The following is a 19,701-nucleotide window of genomic DNA, read 5'->3' on the forward strand; positions in this document are numbered from 1 at the left end:
GCGGCCTTTGTGTGGAGCTGCAGAAAATGGGGAAGATACTAAATGAATATTTTGCATCAATGTTTACTGTGGAAAAGGATATGGAAGATATAGACTGTAGGGAAATAGATGGTGACGTCTTGCAAAATGTCCATATTACAGAGGAGGAAGTGTTGGGTGTCTTGAAACAGGTAAAGGTGGATAAATCCCCAGGACCTGATCAGATGTACCCGAGAACTCTGTGGGAAGCTAGAGAAGTGATTGCTGGGCCTCCTGCTGAGATATTTGTATCATCGATAGTCACAGGTGAGGTGTCGGAAGATTAGAGGTTGACTAATGTGGTGCCACTGTTTAAGAAGGGTGGTAAGGACAAACCAGGGAACTATCGACCAGTGAGCCTAATGTCGGTGGTGGGCAATTTGTTGGAGGGAATCCTGAGGGACAGGATGTACATGTATTTGGAAAGGCAAGGACTGATTCGGGATAGTCAACATTGCTTTGTGCTTGGGAAATCATGTCTCACAAACTTGATTGAGGTTTTTGAGGAAGTAACAAAGAAGATTGACGTGGGCAGAGCAGTAGATGTGATCTAAATGGACTTCTGCAAAGCGTTCGACAAGTTTCCCCATGGGAGACTGATTAGCAAGGTTAGATCTCACGGAATACAGGGAGAACTAGCCATTTGGATACAGAACTGGCTCAAAGGTAGAAGACAAAGGGTGGTGGTAGAGGGTTGTTTTTCAGACTGGAGGCTTGTGACCAGTGGAGTGCCACATGGATCGGTGCTGGGTCCTCTACTTTTAGTCATTTACACAAATGATTTGGATGTGAGCATAAGAGGTAAAATTAGTAAGTTTGCAGATGACACCAAAATTGGAGGTGTAGTGGACAGCAAAAAGGGTTACCTCAGATTGCAAGAGGATCTTGACCAGACGGGCCAATGGGCTGAGAAGTGGCAGATGGAGTTTAATTCAGATAAATGAGAGGTGCTGTACCTTGGGAAAGCAAATCTTAGCAGGACTTATACACCAAGGTCCTAGGGAGTGCTGCTTAACAAAGAGACCTTGGAGTGGAGGCTCATAGCTCCTTGAAAGTGGAGTCACAGTAGATAGGATAGTGAAGGTGGCGTTTGGTATGCTTTCTTTCATTGTTCAGAGTATTGAGTACAGGAGTTGGGAGGTCATGTTGCGGCTGTACAGGACATTGGTTAGGCCACTGTTGGAATATTGCGTGCAATTCTGGTCTCTTTCCTATCGGAAAGATGTTGTGAAACTTGAAAGGGTTCAGAAAAGATTTCCAAGGATGTTGCCAGGGTTGGAGGATTTGAGCTATGGGGAGATGCTGAACAGGCTGGGGCTGTTTTCCCTGGAGCGTCAGAGGCTGAGGGGTGACCTTTGAGGTTTACAAAATTATGAGGGGCATGGATAGGGTATATTGGCAAAGTTTTTTCCTTGGGTTGGGGAGTCCAGAACTAGAGGGCATAGATTTAGGGTGAGGGGGAAAATATATAAAAGAGACCTACGAGGCATCTTTTACACACAGAGGGTGGTACGTGTATGGAATGAGCTGCCAGAGGAAGTGGTGGAGGCTGGTACAATTGCAACATTTAAAAGGCATTTGGATGGGTATATGAATAGGAAGGGTTTGGAGGGATATGGGCCAGGTGCTGGCATGTGGGCCTAGATGGGGTTGGGATATCTGGTCGGCGTGGACGGGTTGGACCGAAGGGTCTGTTTCCATGCTGTACATCTCTATGACTCTATATGCTTTGATCAATTATTTTATTGTATAGAGACACATAGTGGGTGCACATAAGATATTTTCGTTAGTGCTAAGTGTCCTGGAAACTGTTTTGAATAGGTAAAAATGAATTGAGTACTGCTTCTGCTCCCAAAATCTCATTATTCTTCCAAATAAACCTTAGTTAGCAAAATGGTTCCAATAGTTCTTGTCAGTTTCTAAATCCTAAGCTTGAGTGTTTTCAGAAAGATCTTCCTTTCCCAATTAGCAAAAAAGAGGAGGTATTTTCGAATCAACATATTCAGAACTGTTATTACGCACCTCGAGGAAGTGGAACTTGAACCCATAGGTGGCTCAGGGGTCAGCACTGCTGCCTCACAGCACCAAGGGACCCGGGTTCAATTCCAGCCTCAGGCGACTGTGCGGATTTTGCACATTCTCCCATGTTTGCGTGCGTTTCCTTCCACAGTCCAAAGATGTGCAGGTTATGTGAATTGACCATGCTAAACTGCCTAGTGTTCAGGGATGTATAGGTTTGGTGCATTAGTCAGAGGTAAACATAGGGTAGGAGAATGGGTCTGGGTGGGTTACTCTTCGGAGGGTTGGTATGGACTTGTTGGGCTGAAGGGCCCAGTTCCACACTGTAGACATTCTCTATCTATATCCCTTAGGTTTCTGGCTCAGAGAAAGGGATGCTACCACAAAGATCAGATTTCCTTAATAGAACACAAAGTAGGTGTGCTGTTTTAAAACTCTAACAGGAATTGTAACAAATAGCATTTAATCTTTCCAGCCACAATGGAACAATTAATTTTAGAGAAGTATTTATCACACCTGTTTACCATATGAAGTTACTACACATTAAATTAGGGAATATTTGCATCTGAATATTTTAACAAGAATCAGCATAAGTATATTTTATTGGTTGATTTTGGGTGCTGAGCTGAGTCTAAAAGAAAGGATCTCTGAAATGGGAGCATCAGGGCTCCAAATGGGAATTAATGGGCTTCCCTCAGGAGTCCCGTTCAATTATGGATAATGGGCAAGCTATAAAGCTGGGACAGCCAATTAGAATGTACAAGATTGAGTAGCTGGCAACTCACAGGAAGAATGGGACACTGCTAATGTACATAGAGGGTGTCTGAAGATAGAGGTACCTTCTCAGAGTTTTAGTTCAAAATTAAAGATAGTTACAGCTACAGCAGAGGCAAGAACATGCTAGCAAAACAGTTTGTTGGGTGGCGGCAAGAAATTGCCGGCTCACCAGTCTCCCCAACCAACTGCAAGCTCACTCAAATTTTTGGAGTTTACAAGGTTGACTATTTCTCAATTGGGTCAGAACAACTGCCTATCCAACCAACTCCAAAAAAGGAATCATCCAAAACAGGAAGCAGTCCAATTTCTGTTATGGTATTTCAGCAAGGTAACAGATACGTTTTTGTGTTTACCTTCATGAATTTATTCTTGCTCTGCTCCTCATCTAGATCTACATGTGGTCTCTCAAACACACACAAAATGCAATGGAGTCATTCTAATTGAACACTAAAAAGTGCAATACAGTGGTTGGCACTGCAGCCTCAGTACCAGGGGCCCAGGTTTGATTTCACCTTCGGGCAACAGTGTGCAGACTGCACATTCTCGCCTTGTCTGCGTAGGTTACCTTGGGTGCTCCTGCTTTCTCCCACAGTCCAAAAACGTGCAGGCTAGGTGGATTAGCCATGGGCAATGGTGGGTCTAAATGGAATGCTCTTCAGAAGATGGTATGCAATCAATGGCCTAAATGGCCTGCTTCCACACTGTAGGCACTCTCATATCCTCTCCTGATTTCCCTCTTAAGAACATCCCCTACTCTTTACACTGTTCAAGAGATTAATTTGATCCCAGTTGTTAATCTGATACATGATGCTTTTTTTATTCCTGACCAGAACCTCAATCTTTATTCATCGATGTTCCCTACTCTTACCAGCCTTATTATCTTTCATATAATGACTCTGAACTCTCATGATCACGCCTCCCCAAGCCTCCCACTTGCGAAATCTACTCTAATCAACTTTTGAAAGTTCTTGTGTCATGCTATTAACATTTGCACAGGACCAGGGACACAGGTTCAATTCCACCCTCAAGGTGACTGTGTGTGGAATTCGCACATTCTCCCAGAGTGTGCATAGTTTCCTCCACGTGCTCTGATTTTGTCTCAAAGTTCAAAAATGTGCAAATTAGGTGGTCTGGCCATGCTAAATTGCCCTCGCTTCCACATTATAAGGATCTTATGATTCTATGAAAATCCACTTTGTTGAATGGCCTTTGAGAGTCTGCCCTGTAAAACATGAGAATGGACTGGCGGTAGTGTAAGGGGAACTGCAGTTAAAGTTGGGCAGGATGGTGAGGTGCGGATAGGTGAACACAGTTAGAGGGTACGACCTGGGTGGTTGATGAGAGGAATGAATTTGATTGGTACCTAGAAGGGAGGGCTGTTGAGAGGGATGGAAGGGAGGGGAATGGGCTGGGAAGGGAGTCGAGTAGAAGAGAGGTTATTTGAAATTGGAGAACTCCAGGTTGTATGTTGCCCAGATGGAAGATGAGGTGCTGTTCCTTCAAGTCGCAGTCTGATTGATGAGGTGTTGTTCCTTAACAGGCAAACACTTCACAAAAGTAGCTGAATAGAACTTGAAACCCATCCACTCCTCATCTTCCTCTAATGACTGCCACTGTCTTGCCAAAGTGCTGTTGTGTGAGAAATGTGTTAGTTGACCACAGAATCCTAACCTTTTCTTATATGTACATTTCCAGAAAGTTCTGACAAATAACCTAGAGTGCGAAACTCAATTAGGATGGATAATAATCAGTCAAGAGGCAGTAAAGTAAACTTCAACACCACAGTTAGGAGAAAGTACAGGTTTATAAAATTGATTTCCCGCCATCAGGCTGTTGAAACTGAAGGAACTTTTTCAATACACTATGTGAAACGAGAATATGGAACTCGCTACGATGTGGACTTAAAGCACACAGCATGGAATACATTTAAGTGGAGGTTTGGTGTATTAATCAGGAATAAGCAAATTGAGGTTATGTGGGGGCATGGTGGGAAAACATTATATGAAGCATAGAAGCTGGCAAAGATCAGGTGGATCAGATGGCCTGCATCTACACTAAAATGTAATTATATGCTAAAGCCATGCCTATTCTTGATGTGAAATATATTTGGAGCTACATAAAATATAACAATGAGTTTATTATAAAGAAATTCATGCAAAACAAATCATGGTTACAGTACAAGGGAGTACAGATTCAAACTACCAGAAAAGGAATCTAGAAGTAACAAGAGGAAGCTTTGCACACAAAACATTGTCTGGAAATTAACATCACGATACAGCAATGCACCCAAAAAAAAAGATGCTATATGCTGCAACAGAATGACAAGTTTCAGTTTCTTTCTACCAATTCCAATTTGATTCAGAATCTCAGCTCTAACCAGACATACCAATTATAATTCTCACAATGATGACACTTTTCTAACTGTTGAGCTGCCAACAACTGTAACAACCGGAAAAACTCCTCCTCTCATGTGTCTCTTCAGTACAATGTAATTACTGAAGCTGTGCAAATGACAAGTAGCAAAAGGAATAGGTTGTTGACTGACCATTTGATAAAATAATGGCCGGGAATTTGGGGTTAGCAGTGAAGCAAAAATGCTCAACAGAGGCCTCAAAAACAAATAGTTGTTCACAAACTAAAAACAAAATACTAAAGATTCTGGAGATCTGAAAGAAAAGAACAAAGTACTTGAGAAACTCAGCAGTTCCAGCACCGTCTGTGGTGAGAGAAACAGCACTTTGAATTGAATGGATCAAATGACAGCTTTAAAGAGGAATTACCAGAATCAAAATGTTAACCTATCTACAGATGCTGCTAGAACTTATAAATTTCTCTTTTGATTTTATGGGTTTGACAGTACAGATCCTTTTCTCAACATCCATTTCAATGGGCATCTTTTACAGGGTATCTGTGGCATCTAGCAACAGGATATCAAGCAAACAAGCTGTTCAGCTAAATGCAAAGTAACACAAGAATACAGTATATAAAAGCATTTAAATCATGGTGTGGAAAGTGAATTACAGATTGGTTCATACATACACAGGCTTATGGAGAATCAAAAAAATCAACAAATCTTCAAAAATATTAAATCTGCTGATGTTAAGTGTTTTTGAGATTTTATGGCTACCAATTTTTCTGGGACAAAAATGGATTTTGAAAAGTACATGTGGATTAGTTTACCATTAAAGCCCAATTATTCCTGGCTGAAGGTTTACCTTAATCATTATCATGAAAGATCACAGGCTGGAAACATGAACGGCTTGTCTCCAGTGAACTACTTGACCAGCTGAGTATTTCTCGTAATTTTCATTTTTATTTCACATTTCCAGCATCTGCTGCATTTTATTTTGGTGTTAATTTTATCTTTGTGAGATGTACTACTAGTCCATGATTTCGAAATGATCCCAGCTACAAAGATTGCAACAGTGCACACTTCAGAGATACAGAATATCACTGACAGCAACTCAGATATTTGCAGTTAACTGTTCACATGTAGAGGCCAGAAGTTGCTGTCATTTTGCCAGTGCTGTAATCATGACCTTTGATTTCTATATCAACATTCACACATCAATTCAGTAAATATACATTAAGATCAAATACAAAATGTAGAATGACCTACATGCATCATTGAAATAAACATCTCAAAAAGGTGCTTCTGTGATCTTTTGAATATTAATTTAAAGAATCTGTTTAAATTACCTTCAAGTCTTGCACAACAAGCATCACCAACTTCAGGACTGAACGTTGAATTGTCTGGTTGAGCTCCACAGTGTTCAGCCAACTCTGCATTCAGCAAATACAATTTCTTCAAATCTGCAGAAGGGGAAAAAAAATCTTTGTTTAAATGTTCCTTTCAGAAAATGTAAATGACTGAATTTAAAAGGTTAAAACTAAAACTCTGGAAGACAAATGATACATAATGAACATTAACCATGCAAATGCATGTCGAGTTCAGAAGATGAGTAAGTTCATAAGTGGAGATGGGGAGAAAGCAAAGACCAGCACTTGGACGACCCAATAGCCTAGACTGAATATTTAATAGCAAATATTTCAGATGTAATAGTGAACCCAAAGACTTGTAAGACTGCGACTGTGGATGCAGTTTTGGCTTCCATTCTGCACATCAGAGAAAGAAAGAAAACCACTTTTACTTAGAGGGCTGAACTTGAGTTTGTGACCGATGCAAAGAACATTGTAAAATGACTGCTTTGGCAGGACAGTAGCGCATAACTGGAGAATGCAGAGATCAAAAGCAGTTCAACAGTATTCTTAAAATATTATAAGCACATCGTTAGAACTTAATGATTTTGCTCCCATATGTTGAATTTGGTGCAAAAGAAGCTTGGCTGACAATGTTTCCCAATTCAGGAGGTCTTTTCTCTGGGGTGGGGGAGTCCAGAACTGGAGGGCATCGGTTTCGGGTGACAGGGGAAAGATACAAAAGGGACTTAAGGGGCAACTTTTTTTTTTTTTTACACAGGATGGTGTGTGTGTGTGGAATGCGCAGCCAGAGGAGGTGGAGGAGGCTGACACAATTACACCATTTAAAAGGCATCTGGACAGGTATACGAATAGCAAGGATTTCAAGGGATACGGGCGAAGTGCTAGAAAATAGGACTAGAGCATATCTGGTCGGCATGGACAAATTGGACCAAAGGGTCTGTTTCCGTGCTGTACATCTCTATGACTTGAAAACATTTGCTGGAATGTTTACTAATTTAGTGGGGGAAATCCTTGAACTCTAAACAATTAATGTAAGCAACATGACACTTAGTCACATAACTACGCACTTGGAAGTTTATACCCCAACTTCATGAAACTTTGTTTTAAAATTCAAACACAAATGTGGTACTCAATATTACACAAACTATCAGTTAATATGTACACTTCAGATTCTCTGCTGTACCCTATGTTTTGCCTCAAAACAAAGCAGGCACAATTTGGATTACATAGGAAAGGTTGCAATGTGATAAGGGTCTAAAATGATTAATTTGGCAGCCTTTTAAATAATCCTTATTTAGTCTACTAATGATACAAAAGGATATTTTCATAGAAAAGCTTCCCTGAAACCATTTATGTTTTATAATGGATTACAATATTTCTGATATGGAGCTAACATGATGTACCATTACAACAATGGCAGAATCCAATTCAAATTGTGTTTAAACTGTACTCGTCTGATAAGATGATGACATTTGTACAGTGACAAATTCTGGTTTCTGAGAAATTAGGTAGAGTTTCAAATTGAGTAAATGCTGTAAAGCAGCAAAGATTGATCCTTAGTATTAGGGATTGGAATTATGAGCAAAGGAAAATAGACAATTATGGGCTTTTTGGTGTGACAAGGAGGCTTTTTAATCTTAGAGACATACCTGTTAATAAATGCTAAAGAGGTTAATTCATATACACAAACATTTTCATCAAGAATAGCTTGGTAATACTGTTACAAACCATGGCTCTGTTAGCACATACTCAAGTACAGAAATTAATTATACAACTCAGTCATAGAGATGAACAGCATGGACACAGACCATTCAGTCCAGCTCATCCATGCCAACCAGATATCCCAACCTAAACTATTTGCCAGCACTTGGCTCAAATCCCTCTAAACCCTTCCAATTCATATACCCATCCAGATGCCTTTTAAATGTTGTAATTGTAGCAGCCTCCACCACTTCCTCTGGCAGCTCATTCCATACACACACCACCCTCTGCGTGAAAAAGTTGCCCATTAGCACCTTTTTATATTTTTCCCCACTCACCCGAAAGCTATGTCCTGTAATTCTGGACTCCCCCACCCCAGAGAAAATACTTTGTCAATCTTGCAGCAAAGTGCATAAACTCTCACTTTCACACATTCCATCTGCAACTTTTCTCCCCACTGTCCTAGCCTGTCGAAGGCCTCTCGCAGCATCCATGCTTCCTCAATACTACCTGCCGACCAACTATCTTTGTATCATCTGCAGACTTAGCAACAAGGCCCTCAGTTCCTTTGTCCAGATGGAGTGTCGTTTGTGGTCCCAAAACTGACCCCTGTGGAACTCCACGAGTCACCAGCTGCCTTCTGCCAGTCAGCCAATCCTCTATCTGTGCCAGTACCATGCCCCTAACTCCATGTGTTCTTATCTTATGTAGTAGCCTCTTGTGTGGCACCTTATCAAAAGCCTTTTGGAAATCTAAATAGATCATGTACACTGACTCTCCTCTGTCCAACCTGCTCATTACCTCCTCCAAGAATTCCAACAGATTTCTCAGGTATAACCTCTTCTTGACAAAGCCATGTTGACTCAACCTATTTTACACTGCACTTCCATGTGCTCTACAATCTCATTCTTAATAATGGACTCCAAAATCTTACCAACAACTAAGAAGTTAAAATTAGATTAGATTCCCTACAGTGTGGAAAAAAGCCCTTCAGCCCAACCATTCCATACCGACCCTCTGCAGAGTAACCCACCCAGACCCATTTTCCTCTGACTAATGAACCTAATACTATGGGCAATTTAGCATGGCCAATTCACCTAACCTGCACATCTTTGGACTGTGGAGGAAACCGGAGCAAACCACGCAGACACAGGGAGAACATGCAAACTCCACACAGACAGTCGCCCGAGGCTGGAATCGAACCTGGGACCCTGGTGTTGTGAGGCAGCAGTGCTAATCACTGAGCCACTCACCGAGCTTTCTCCTCCACACAAGATGATAGCTGAGAAAGGCAAGTCAGCCATCTGTTTTGCTACCTGCTGCTCAGATACTGAATTGGCTTGGATTCTCACACCATAGGAAACAAATAACTGCCAGGATTTCTTATTTTGTTGTGTAAGCAGCATAATTGATTAGAACTCTGCAAGTGCCTATATTGTTAATGTCATACTCTAGTTCTAGTTTCGGTGGGGCACTTAAGATGGAAATTTCATGATCCAAATAAGACTACAAAGAAATCTTAGGTAATGCTGAAGGTGAAACCAAACGTCCTTCTTACTGGAATGGTGAATATAAAGAATATAGTTTCATTTGGGCTCTAAATCAAATTAATGTGAACAACAGTGTAAACGTTTAAACTCACACTAAAAAGTGGTGGTCAGACTAACTTTGAAGAACAAAATATATGCACCACTTTTGACAGGAAATGAATTCTTGATGGAATACAATTTCCAAATATTCTGAATGGAGCATATTACCTCAAACTAAACACAATTGGATCCGAAAAGACTAAAATATCCATATCATGAACTCAATTCGATTTTAAAATCATCCTAAAGTCCAAAATGCTTGTCAATTGCATGATAGGATTACAGTAAGAGAGCAGTGAAAAGGAAGATTTTCCATTTCATATTAACCTCCTTTATTGAACATATACTGGAAACAGAGGTAAATTTCACAGAGGCCAGAGTCGCTCACTGTGACTTCAAAGGAATAGGTGCAGATATTCAGGGACATGATGTAAATTGCCTTAACCTACAGGCAGAAATTCATGCTGAATGGCAGCATGAAACAAGCAGAATCAATAGTCTTACACGTCTCTGACAGTTTCATGGAAGTTATCAAACTGTGTATACAACTGACAACTAACTTGCTGTGATCTAATAACCCACTTGACACTGAGAAATTTCTAGTTAAACGCTATTCCAGAATTTCCACCAACCTTTTAAAAGTTTGTGGCAGGTCATCAGGAAAGTTAAAGAAGTTCTCCCCAAAGAGAGTCAATCTAAATATCAATAACTTGCAGAAGGTATGACATGAGATTTGGAAATAATTATTCATAACAAAATGTAAGAAGAAATTCTTTGTTCAATGTATTGAGATCAAATCTAATTAGTTTGAGAGAGCTAACAAGAGATTACCAATTCGATTTAGTCAAGTCTAGGTTATCAGGTTTGTCTCTCAAATTTCACAGCTCTTAATTGCCATCATGGACATTTCATTTAGTTTTCTGCATGAAGATCAGACATTGGTGAAAACGTCATTAGAATTAATGCTTTGAAGCCTTTTTAGGTGATGGATGCTCCCTGATGAGCAACGCATCTCAATAAATGCATTGTCTGAGTGCCTTAATCTCCCTGGGCATAATATGAAATTGTTTATCATTCAGCATCAGGTCGTAACATCATTACTAGTAACATGGAATGCATGCCTTTCTACATGCACCTCAATATTGAATTGCTAAACCCTTGATACATGTACTTCCAGAAAACCTCCTTGAGTCTTCTTCACTAGCTATAGAATATACTTTTGCCTTCTCTGCAGGGTAAAGATCAATACAGGATAGCTGTAATTAGACTCCACTTGAACAGTTATAAACCATCAGCATGTACTCCTAATTAAACTCCAATCCCTTTATAAGTGCCTCATAGGCACAGACAAAAACAAGCTGGGTACAGTAGGCTCTGGACAATGGGGTAAATTTGGAAAGACATTTCAATAGTCTTTGCTACCAGATTCTGTTGTTGAGAAGATCCTAAGATCTCCAACATCTGCGGTACTCACTTTTGCCCAACACACCCCTTCGGTCATCTTTCTTCAGATGCTTCCAATGGTGGGCACGAGACTCAAGGTGGCCAGTTCACGCATGGAAACTCTGAGTAATCAATTTACAACTATTTTATGGACAAAAAAAAACATTTCTAAGTTAGGGGGAAAACTGAACACTTCTCTCTCTTGCGTTCTGTAACTTGTTTTCAGCTCCACGCTGAGTATTCAAGAACCAGTCTTCATTTGTTGGCAGGTGAAAGGTCTATCATCAAAAACACGTCACATGTCCATATACCAGTCAACAACTTCTTACCAACAAAAGCTGCATCTGTACACCCTTCCACCTCCAAGTCACCTGCACCTCATTCAAGCAATTGATTACACTGGCAATGGGTGTCAAGTTACTTGCTTTCAAAACATACAGCCACCCTTACAATCAATAATTTTAAAACAGCATGTTCTCATTTCAGCCCATATATTTCTTTTCTAAACAAAAAAGACAAAATAAAAAAAAACGATCTTTGCAAGATGCTCTGAACTCCTTTTTGCGACAGGGGACCGAAAGGTTTATGGGTGAAGCTTCTAAACTGAAATTCTCATACAACTTCTCATTTGATAAATGTGCAGCATAACATAAATATGTTAAGCAGCTGTCAGTTACAGTATGCTTTATTACCTGGAGATCCAATAATGTGAACAAATAAGATGCCAGGGTTTATCACTTCTTTCACCTTAACAGGCACAACGCTGTTCAAAGGCAGCTCCATAGTCTTCCAAAGCTTCGCATATACATTTTCTTGTGGAAACAAAAAACAAACACAAATATTAAAAACACTACAAATGAGCCAAAACAAATGATTATCAGGTAACTGAATATCTTCATGGCAAACTCAATCTTCGTAAATTATAAATTCTTTCATGCTGCAAGTGGAGGGATATGGGCCGGGTGCTGGCAGGTGGGACTAGATTGGGTTGGGATATCTGGTCGGCATAGACGGGTTGGATCGAAGGGTCTGTTTCCATGCTGTACATCTCTATGACTCTATAAGTGAATTAAAAAATGACTAAGAAAAATAACTTTAAAATCAGTAACCGTGAACCGAATTATTTCTTTGGATTCTACTCCAAACTGTGTTTTTTTTTGTTTGAAATGTCTTACATAAATACATTTTTATAGCAACTTTCCAACCGTCAAGCCATTTGAAAGTGCTTTGAAGATAATGAAGTGCTATGTAATGGAGTCATTGTTGCAACATGGGAAATGTGACAGTCTATTTTTATATACCAAACTCCGCCAAAACAGAAATCTGTCATATTACTTAAAGGATGAATTTTAGCCAGGACATCTGACAGAACTTCATTACTTTTCTTCATACAGTGTCCAAGAAACTTCTTTGTTCACCAGAGGCGGCAAGGGACTTTGTTCAACACCTCACCTGAAAGAGGAGATCGCCAACACGCACTTCCTCAGGACTGGAGGGTCAGTCTACAGTGCGCTCAATTTTCTCTAAGCTGTCTGACTCAGGGTCAAGAATACTAGCATCCCATACACAAGAATAAATACTTAAGAACTTGCAAGAGAGCTCTTAGACGGATTCCATACCAACACAGCATAACCTACTGCTCCCATTTGATCGGATTCACAAGATTTCATTTACAACTATATATTCTGACTACAGGATATTCTCACAGATGAAAGGATGGTTACACACTGAATGCAAGAGCAAAGGGCCGGAGCAAAACTGATCGTGTAGAAACCTTTCTGCTAACCTCATATTTTCCAATTAATGCCAAGATCATTAAAGTGATGATAACACAACATTGTCACACAAAAAAATCACAAGGCCTCATACTCATTAAGTGGCTTATTAAACTTGATACATTTACTCTTTGCAAAGTCTGCTTGATAATTCTTATATTTTCACAATGCTGTTAAAATTGTGCACATCCTTGTTGAAATGCTGTATATAGACACATTAGTAGATCAATTAGTAACTGCAGAGTTATGGCTACTATCGAAACAAATAGTAAAATGTAACCTTTTTTAAAGAACAAAATTTGAATAAACAAATTGCACTGTCACAAAAATGCAAAGACAACAATTGTCTAAACATGAACAGCATGCCTAACAAGATTTATCAGAAAAGATAAAGCCAAGAACAAATTCCACACACAAAAATAAGACTTACGCCCCACATATGCTGCAGTTTTGCTGCTTTCCAAGTTAGAAATTATTTGTTCTTCCACTATTTTAACTGCCAATCCTTCAGCAGTTAACTTTTCATTGATACTGATTGCTGAATTTTCAGTCTCATCTTTCAGTTCCACAAAGAGTATGTTGTCCTTCTTCTGAACAGTTCTGGACTTCAGAAGCTTATTCATCACCAGGCTTTTCATCCTCACTACTGCATTCAAAGACCAAGTATCAGATACAGGTTTCACACCTATAGGAAGAGGCTAAAATGTAATACTGCCTGACAAATTAAGATTACTGCCATGCTGACAAATTACTTATGCTGGGGAGGTGCCAGTTTTGGACTGGGGTTGACAAAGTAAAAATCACACAACACCACATTATAGTCCAAAAGGTTGATTTGAAATCACAAGCTTTCAGAATGCTACTCCTTCATCAGGTGAAGAGCTTGGACCATAACCAGGTGTCATGTGACTTTTGACAAATGTTTAAGCATGCAAACATTCACAGATCTTCATCCGGAAAAGCCGGCAACAGGATGTCAGACACTTTTTATCAGGGAAGAATGCATAGACAAAGTCAAGCTATAATATTACTGTGAATTGTTGTGGACGAGCACAGCTGATCATTAAAATATCTCCAAATTAGAAACAAGGCTAACCAAAAAACATCGACTTAGAAAGCTTAATGATTGCTCAGCAAATGAAACAAAAGATCTTTACTCAAGGCAAAATTAACTTTCGAGCAAATGTTATGCAGATTTAATTAATTTTTTTTCCACATCAAAAGCATCAGGACAGGCAGTTATTTGTTACTCAAAGTAGGTATATTCCCCCATCCTGTTTTCAAGTTTAGAAACAGAACACCTCATATATAAGAATTAAATAAAATTTGATTGCATCCTGTTTTTCAGAACAAATCTAGCATGGTCAACAAAACAAGCAACAGCTATTGAGCAGTTTTTCACCTCCAGAGTCAGAGTGATACAGCATGCAAACAGAACCTTTCGCCCAAGTCATCTAGGTCAACCACGTTTGCCAAACAAAACTAGTCCCATTTGCCTGATTTTGGCCGTCATCCCTCTAAGCCTTTCCTATTCACATACCTGTCCAAATGTCTTTTAAATGTCGTAATTGCACTCACCTCTACTAGTCCCTCTGACACCTCGCTTCATATATGCACCACCCTTTGTGAAATGGTTGCTCAAGACCCCTGCTTTTCTTTTTTCCCCCCCTCTTTTTTTCCTCAGATTTCTTTTCTCTCATTTTTCTTCTTGGGGATGCCCTGAACTCCCAGCCTCAGCACAGACAGACTCTTGGCCTCAATGTGGACCTGACGTGGTGGTCTATAAGTGGCACATGGCACTTCAGCAGCCTGTGGCACTCCTTTAGCCCAGCGAGGCTTCAGAATGGACTTGCAGCCTTAAGGTGATGCCAAAGCAGTGTGAACTGAAGGTTAGGCACCAGCTTGGACTGGGTGGGAAGGGCTGCTGTTCTGAACTTATTTCTTTGATCTGTCAAGCTGGACTTTTTATTTCTTTAAATCTTTCTCCTCTCATCTTAAACCTACGCTCACTAGTTTTGGACTCCGCAACCCTGGGGAAGAGATCCTGCTTATCTACGCCCCTCATGATTTTATAAACCTCTATAAAGTTACACCTCAGCCTCCTACACTCTAGGGAGAAAAAACCCAGGCTATCCAACCTGTCCTTATAACTCAAATGCTCCAGTCCTGGCAACATCCTTGTAAATCTTTATTGTACCCTTCCTAGTTTAATAACATCCACCCTATAGCTGTGTGACCAGAAGTGTACACAGTACCCCAAGTGTCTTACCAAGGTCTTGTACAGCCATAACATGACATCCCAACTTCTGTACTCAGTGCTCTGAGGGAGGAGGACAAGTGTGCCAAACATAATCTTCACCATCACTTGAAAGTGTGATACCACTTCCAAGGAACTATGTACCTACACTCCTCTGTCTCTGTTCAACAACAGTCCCCAGGGCCTTACCATTAGCTGTCCTGCCTTAGTTTGTCTTACCAAAAGGCACACCCCTCATTTATCTAAAATGAACTCCATCTGCAATTCCTCATCCACTAGCCCAGTTAAGCTAAATCCTGTTGTATTCTTGGATAAATAACCTTCTTCATTGATGCTATCCATAAACTTAGTAACCAAACCCCCCATATTCATTAGACGATTTTTTTTTAAACCCAGACTGTAGCATGTGGAATTAACTGTCTAAAAAGAATGGTATAGATAGGAATCCTCAAAATATTTTGGAAGTATTTAGGTGAGCACTTGAAATGGTACAGTTTATAAGCATATTAGTTTATAAGAAAAATAAGACAGCTAAAATCTTCATACTCCTTTCCCAACGTGAATATTACTAATGGATGCGATGTGTGACTATTTCCTTCAACATATCTCCTGTATCAGGCACTGAAGATAATGGAGATGAAAACCAATGATTTTGGGAGCTCTCTGACAGTCCAAATGTAAACTCACCTGCCAAAGCACACTTCAATGCCTGACTTGGCAATTCCAACAACTCTTCTTGGGCTGGACGGAGCTGACTTAAATGGAGTTTCTCAATATTTCCAAAATCTACGTATCCCACCATGACAGTATCATCAGGAAGATGTACTATGACAGCAGCCCTGTACCACTGGTCATCTTCTGGAAGAAACCAAAATGATGTGAGATTTGTGTGGACTTTAGTAACATTAGCAACAGCAAAAAGCTATTTGGCCAAACACACATCTATTTTGATGATCTCAACTCAAGCATACAACATAGAGAACATAGAAAAGTACAGCACTGGCCCTTTGGCCCACGATGTTGTGCTGAGATTTAATCCTAATGTAAAATATAGTAACCTCACCTACATACCCCTCAACTCACTGCTATCCATGTGCATGTCCAGCAGTCGCTTAAATGCCCCCAGTGACTCTTCTTCCACCACCACAGCTGGCAACGCATTCCATGCATTCACAACTCTCCGCGTAAAGAACCAACCTCTTACGTCTCCTTTATACCTTCCTCCAAATATCTTAAAATTATGACTTCTCATATCAGTCAATGCTGCCCTGGGGAAAGGTCTCTGGCTATTAACTCTATCTATTTCTCTCATTATTTTGTACACCTCGATCAGGTCTCGTCTCTTCCTCTTGCTCTCCAGAGAGAAAAGTCCAAGCTTATTCAACCTTTCTTCAAAAGGCAAGCCCTCCAGTCCAGGCAGCATCCTGGTAAACCTTCTTTGCACCCTCTCCAAAGCTTCTGTCTTTTCTATAGTAGGGCGACCAGAACTGGACACAATATTCCAAGTGTGGTCTCACCAGGGACTTGTAGAGCTGCAGCAAAACCTCGTGGCTCTTAAACTCGATCCCACTGTTAATGAAAGCCAAAACACCATATGCTTTCTTAACAACCCTATCCACTTGGGTGGCAACTTTGAGGGATCTATGTACTTGCACATTCAGATTCCTCTGTTCCTCCCAACTGCCAAGAATCCTGTCTTTAATCCTATATTCAGCATTCAAGTTCGACCTTTCAAAATGATCACGTCGCATTTATCCAGGTTGAACTCCATCTGCCATTTCTCAGCCCAGCTGTGCATCCTGCCTATGTTGTGCTGCAGCCTGCAATAGCCCTCGATACTATCGACGACACCTCCAACCTTTGTTCCATCTGCAAATTTACTAACCCACCCCACAACCTCCTCATCCAAGTCATTTATTGAGACTACAAAGAGCAGAGGCCAACAAACAGAGCCCTGCGAGACACCATTCAACACTGTCCTCCAGGCAGAATACTTTCCATTTACAACCATGCTCTGCCTCTGTCAGCCAGCCAATTCTGAATCCAGATAGCCAATTCTCCCTATTTCCCATACTTCCTGACTTTGTGAAAGAGCCTATCATGGGGAACCCTATCAAATGCCTTGCTGAAGTCCATATACACCACATCCACTGCTCGACCGTCGTCGACCAGTCTTGACACCTCCTCAAAGAACTCAATAAAATTTGTGAGGCATGACCTGCCCCTCACAAAGCCATGCTGACTGCCTTTAATCACATTATGCTTTGCCAAATAGTCATAAATGCTATCCCTCAGAATTCTTTCCAAAACATTGCTGACCACAGACCTAAGACTGACTGGTCTATAATTGCCAGGGATTTCCCTATTAGCCTTCTTGAAAAGAGGAACAACATTGGCCTTCTTCCAATCCTCCGGTACGATTCCCGTGGAGAGCGAGGAGGCAAATATCCTCGCCAGTGGCTTAGCAACCTTTCGCACTTCCCACAGCAGCCTAGGATAAATCTGGTCTGGCCCTGGGGACTTATCAATCTTGACGTTTTGCAAAATTTCTAGCACATCAACTTCATCAATCTTGATCTGGTCACGACTGCATCCCAGCTCCTCCAAGTTTTCAGTTACAACAAATTCCCTTTCCTTGGTGAAAACCGAAGCAAAAAACTCATTTAGAGCTTCCCCTACCTGCTCAGACTCCACGCACAAGTTCCCTCTGCTATCCCTGATCAGCCCTACCTTCTCCCTGATCATTCTCTTATTTCTCACGTATGAGTAAAATGCCTTTGGGTTCTCCCTACTCCTTCTCGCCAAGTCTTTTTAGTGCCCCCTCCTGGCTCTCCTCAGTCCATTCCTAAGCTCCTTGCTAACAAGCCTGTAATCATCTAAAGCTGTGCTAGATGCTAGCTTCCTCCACCTTACATCAGCTGCCTTCTTCCTTTTGACAAGAAGTTCCTGTTCTCATCATCCAAGGTTCCTTAATTTTACCGCTTCTTACCTGTGCCAGAGGGATAAATTTATGCATCACTCGCCACAACTACTCATTAAATTGTGTGCTCCTTAAATAGCAATCTGATTCTCATCAGAACCCTCTAACTACATCTAGCTGTCTCTACAACTTGTTGACATCAGTTGTTTAAAATGCTTTCAGTATAGGGGTGAGATTAGCATTGCTGCCTCACAGCGCCAGGGACCTGGGTTCAATCCCACCTCGGGCAACTGTCGGTGTAGAGTTTGCACATTCTCGCTGTGTCTGCATGGGTTTCCTCCGGGTGCTCCGGTTTCCTCCCACAGTCCAAAGACGTGCAGGTCAGGTAAATTGGCCATGCTAAATTGCCCGTAGTGTTAGGTGCATTAGTCAGGGGTAAATGTAGGGGATTGGGTCTAGGTGGGTTGCTCTTCGGAGGGTTGGTGTGGACTTGTTGGGCCGAAGGGTCTGTTTCCACACTGTAGGGAATCTAATCTAATAACATTTTACAACTTCATTGCATTTAATATGAAAAAATTATGCTTAGGTTTCCAAATTCTGATTGTATTCCCAAACCTTTTTTTAAAATGTTACCTCCTAATACTATAGCCTTATGCTTAACAATAAATTATGGCAATATCTTCTCATAATTGAGAATTTTTATTTCATCCTGTAGAATTTTATTCCACTGATTAACTTGAATTCAAACTTTTACAAATTTTGGTACATTCCTTTAACCAGGACAATATCTATGCAGTCTTATTTTGATAAATGCTAAATCGAGATCAAATTTAGTTTTCCTGAATTCAGTGCAAAAAAGGCCTAATTGAAATGTAAACAAGTTTGCTTCTTGCTGGATAAAAACAATTGCAAAACAAGTTTTTAACTGTTGCACTTTTTTTCTGCCAAAACTCATTTATAAGTATAATGCTGAAGAGGACATAACATAGATCACTAGCGTACATAAAAGAATAGATATGGTAAACATCAAGAACTGTAAAACAGTAAGATGACACGCTGGCAGAAGTACCAGACAAGTGGAAGATACAAGAATGCTTGAATACATGATGCGATCCACATTGGCAGGAGGAAAAGAGTTTACATTTAATGAAAAGGACGCTTGAAAGGGAGGTGAAAACGCACAATTAACTGCAATACAAGTGCAGGTCAATGCAAGAATAACAAAGGTCAATAAGAAGCATAAAGAACCAATAAATTTAGACAAAACCAAAATATGAATCAGACCATGAGGTTACCATTACCATTTTGGGGATCACATCACTGAACTAATTAACTTTGGATTTATCAATACCTCATTCCTGACATCACCCTCTAGTTGACAAGAGACTTCAGACACTAGATTAAATGCCAGTTGAGAAGAGGTCATGATTAGAATAATTAGGCATCATGATCAAGTCATTGCTCTAATTGCAAAGGTGA

At 40.5% G+C, this 19,701-nt stretch overlaps 1 protein-coding gene across 2 annotated transcripts in view; it reads right to left on the bottom strand.

Annotated features, from left to right (window-relative positions):
* The window catches only part of tdrd1 (tudor domain containing 1), a 94,396-nt gene that overhangs the window by 21,146 nt on the left and 53,549 nt on the right, over positions 1–19,701 (bottom strand). For both annotated transcript variants that reach the window (XM_072557371.1, XM_072557370.1), the window contains exons 14-17: positions 15,990–16,160; positions 13,476–13,730; positions 11,963–12,082; positions 6,514–6,627 (exon numbers count right to left, since the gene is read on the bottom strand). In XM_072557371.1, coding sequence (XP_072413472.1) covers positions 6,514–6,627; positions 11,963–12,082; positions 13,476–13,730; positions 15,990–16,160 — 660 coding nt within the window. The remainder of the gene's footprint in view (positions 1–6,513; positions 6,628–11,962; positions 12,083–13,475; positions 13,731–15,989; positions 16,161–19,701) is intronic.

The sequence above is a fragment of the Chiloscyllium punctatum genome, chromosome 38, assembly GCF_047496795.1.
Source record: "Chiloscyllium punctatum isolate Juve2018m chromosome 38, sChiPun1.3, whole genome shotgun sequence".
Taxonomy (NCBI): Eukaryota; Metazoa; Chordata; class Chondrichthyes; order Orectolobiformes; family Hemiscylliidae; genus Chiloscyllium; species Chiloscyllium punctatum.